This window comes from Trachymyrmex septentrionalis, unplaced genomic scaffold, assembly GCF_001594115.1.
Source record: "Trachymyrmex septentrionalis isolate Tsep2-gDNA-1 unplaced genomic scaffold, Tsep1.0 scaffold21, whole genome shotgun sequence".
NCBI lineage: Eukaryota > Metazoa > Arthropoda > Insecta > Hymenoptera > Formicidae > Trachymyrmex > Trachymyrmex septentrionalis.
Genome location: NW_017305288.1, coordinates 140364 through 142911, shown reverse-complemented (window position 1 = coordinate 142911; position 2548 = coordinate 140364). Strand labels below are relative to the sequence as shown.

The window sequence follows — 2548 nt, the reverse complement described above, 5'->3', positions numbered from 1 at the left end:
CTTTTTTACATAATAGATTATTTAAAACCAAGATTTGGTTGACAATGTCTGTACGAAAAAATCTGCTTCATAGCTTATGGTACCTTTTATTCCTTTTCACTCCAAAAGTTTAAACGATTCAATAATAACAACGACATCAGGGTTTCTTTCCACAGTCCAAATAAAATGGTTAAATATATTAAAGTACAGAAGGATATTTTTCCCTATACATTTAAGGGCAATGTAGTCTATATTGTGTAATAATTGTGACTTTTCGATACTGACAGTCGTTAAAAGAATGCGAAAAAATTTTATGCATTTTGGTGCAAGATCTCGGGATTGTCACGTAAAAATTGCATTACATCCTTCAAGCAATACATAGTGGCATTTTTCGTATGTAATTGTAATTTCTAAATTATAATTTCTAATTTCTAAATTTCTCCCCGATTAAATATCATATAGATATGAAATTTAGTGTATGGAGTACTTCATACCAACCATACTGAAGTCGCCGCTCATGATTAACACATAAATCGCAATTGTATTGCAGACTGATGCAAGCGCGGGATCGGGAGCCTTTGAGATGCATCCAGAATTGCACACCTACTCACGCATCAAGCATGCCGGAACTGCCACCACCTCCGCGGCCATCGTCGGGAGCATCAGCATCAATGTCAACATCGACCGCTGGCGCAGCGTCCGCCGGCGTATTGTCGCAAGAGCCGGCGACGTCACTGACCAATCCCGGGATTGGAGTCAGTCAGACGGATCCGCCGACGCCGACGTCGAGACGCGTGCGATTCCAAGGGGATCTAGATGTCAACGATCACAGCATGACGTCGCGTATCCCTCTTTCGCCAACAAACGACCGAAATTCGTCATCGTCGCCCTCGCCCACGTCGCTGTCAAGAGCAAACGTGTCTCGATCAAGGAGTCTGCAACCCGAGGAGGTTGCTAGCACGTCTTGGGGTGCGTAAAATCCTTGTCTTAAAAAATAAAAAAATGTATGGATGATTTATATTTTGATGGATGATTTCTTCTTCTTTACACTCCTGTATTGCTTTCCAAGCCATTTATAAAGGTCAGTACCATGCGATAAGATGGATCTTTTGATTCAGTGTATGCCTCTTCGGGGAGCAGAGGCCACACGTAAATATTCCACAAAAACTTGAAATTTCCGAAATTCTAACGTCAAAATAGCGACTTCACCGAATGAAATCGGATAGCTCAAGATTCGACTGTAGCTGAAACCGGCCACCGATCTGAAAATAAGACTTATAAATAAATATTCAAAAATTTAAAGCTTTAACATTTGCTTTAGCAGCCACATGTGTTATAATCGTTATAGGATATAGAGGAAAAATTTCAAAATCAATTAAAGATTGAGAGTCAACTCAGTTTTATAATTCTTCTAATTAGGGCAAGCTTAAAAAATATGATTAAGATTTTGAAAACGAAATCCACAGTCACAATCAGGATCATCTCGAACATCCATTTTGAACAAAAAAGCATTGGTATAAAAATAACCCGTAATATATGTAAATTTAATGGCCCTTACTAAAATCCGACCTATTTATCTCCTCCATCTTTTAAAGAGATATAAATTAATATCATTTAAAGACTCTTATCTGTATCATCATCTTTATTAAATGAATTCTGTTCTTATTTATTAAAACATATCTTTGCAGGAACGGCAGGCACGTCTAGGTCAAGAATGGACGACGAGGATGACGACGCCGAGAGTTGTTGCTCGACGTGCAGCTCATCCAGCAGCTCGGACGAGGCCGCGGCTTACGCACTACCACCACGACGGGCCTACGGCGGCGTCCGGATTTCTTACGTGCCAAACGACGCGGTAGCGTGTGCGCGGAAACGCGCGCCCGCTTCCTCGTCGTCATCGAATCAAGCTCAGAAGGACACCGAAAAATGCGTCATATCTTGATAACTCCTTCGGTACTCCACGAGTTTTTATAATACCTCGTCGTTATGATAATTAGAAGGACCTACAAAAGACGTTCGAGAAAGAGTTCCTACAAAGTGGACGCACTTTTCGATATCTTTTAAAGCGTCGTTGACGCCTGCAGCATCGCAGCACGTCTTACACGCACGCCAAACATATGTGTGTGTGGACGTGTACGACAAATTGAAAATAATACTCATTTCATTTCTGTAAATATAGTGAGCTCTCTTCCGGGGCACGCGATCGTCAGCGCGCCGCCACAATCCAACGATCGCGTCCCCTTTATTTTTAATACCCTATTAATGTATTTGATAATAATAACGATGACAATGATAATAACCTTGTGTGTTTTGTTGTCATTGACACTTTACCTGTTGCGAAATAAAAGTACAACAACAGTATGCGCTGTTATTGTGAATAGCTGCAATAGCTCACTTTTTACCTGCAACTGCCTATTCGCGTGCAGGACCGAAGCTGTTTAACGTAAGTATACCTTCTAATTATACAGCATTATCCTCTCATAGCTGTATTCGATTGTTCATCGTTTATCTGTGCGATAATCACTCTCGTCAAGGATCATTTTCTTAAACGGTGAAAATTCTAGGCAGC

At 40.8% G+C, this 2548-nt stretch overlaps 1 protein-coding gene across 2 annotated transcripts in view; it reads left to right on the top strand.

The window, feature by feature from the left end:
* LOC108748065 (protein prickle-like) overlaps positions 1 to 2310 on the top strand; it is a 71358-nt gene extending 69048 nt beyond the window's left edge. For both annotated transcript variants that reach the window (XM_018486048.1, XM_018486047.1), the window contains exons 6-7: positions 530 to 948; positions 1668 to 2310. In XM_018486048.1, coding sequence (XP_018341550.1) covers positions 530 to 948; positions 1668 to 1921 — 673 coding nt within the window. In that variant the 3' untranslated portion in view covers positions 1922 to 2310. The remainder of the gene's footprint in view (positions 1 to 529; positions 949 to 1667) is intronic.
* The last annotated feature ends 238 nt before the right edge of the window (positions 2311 to 2548 follow it).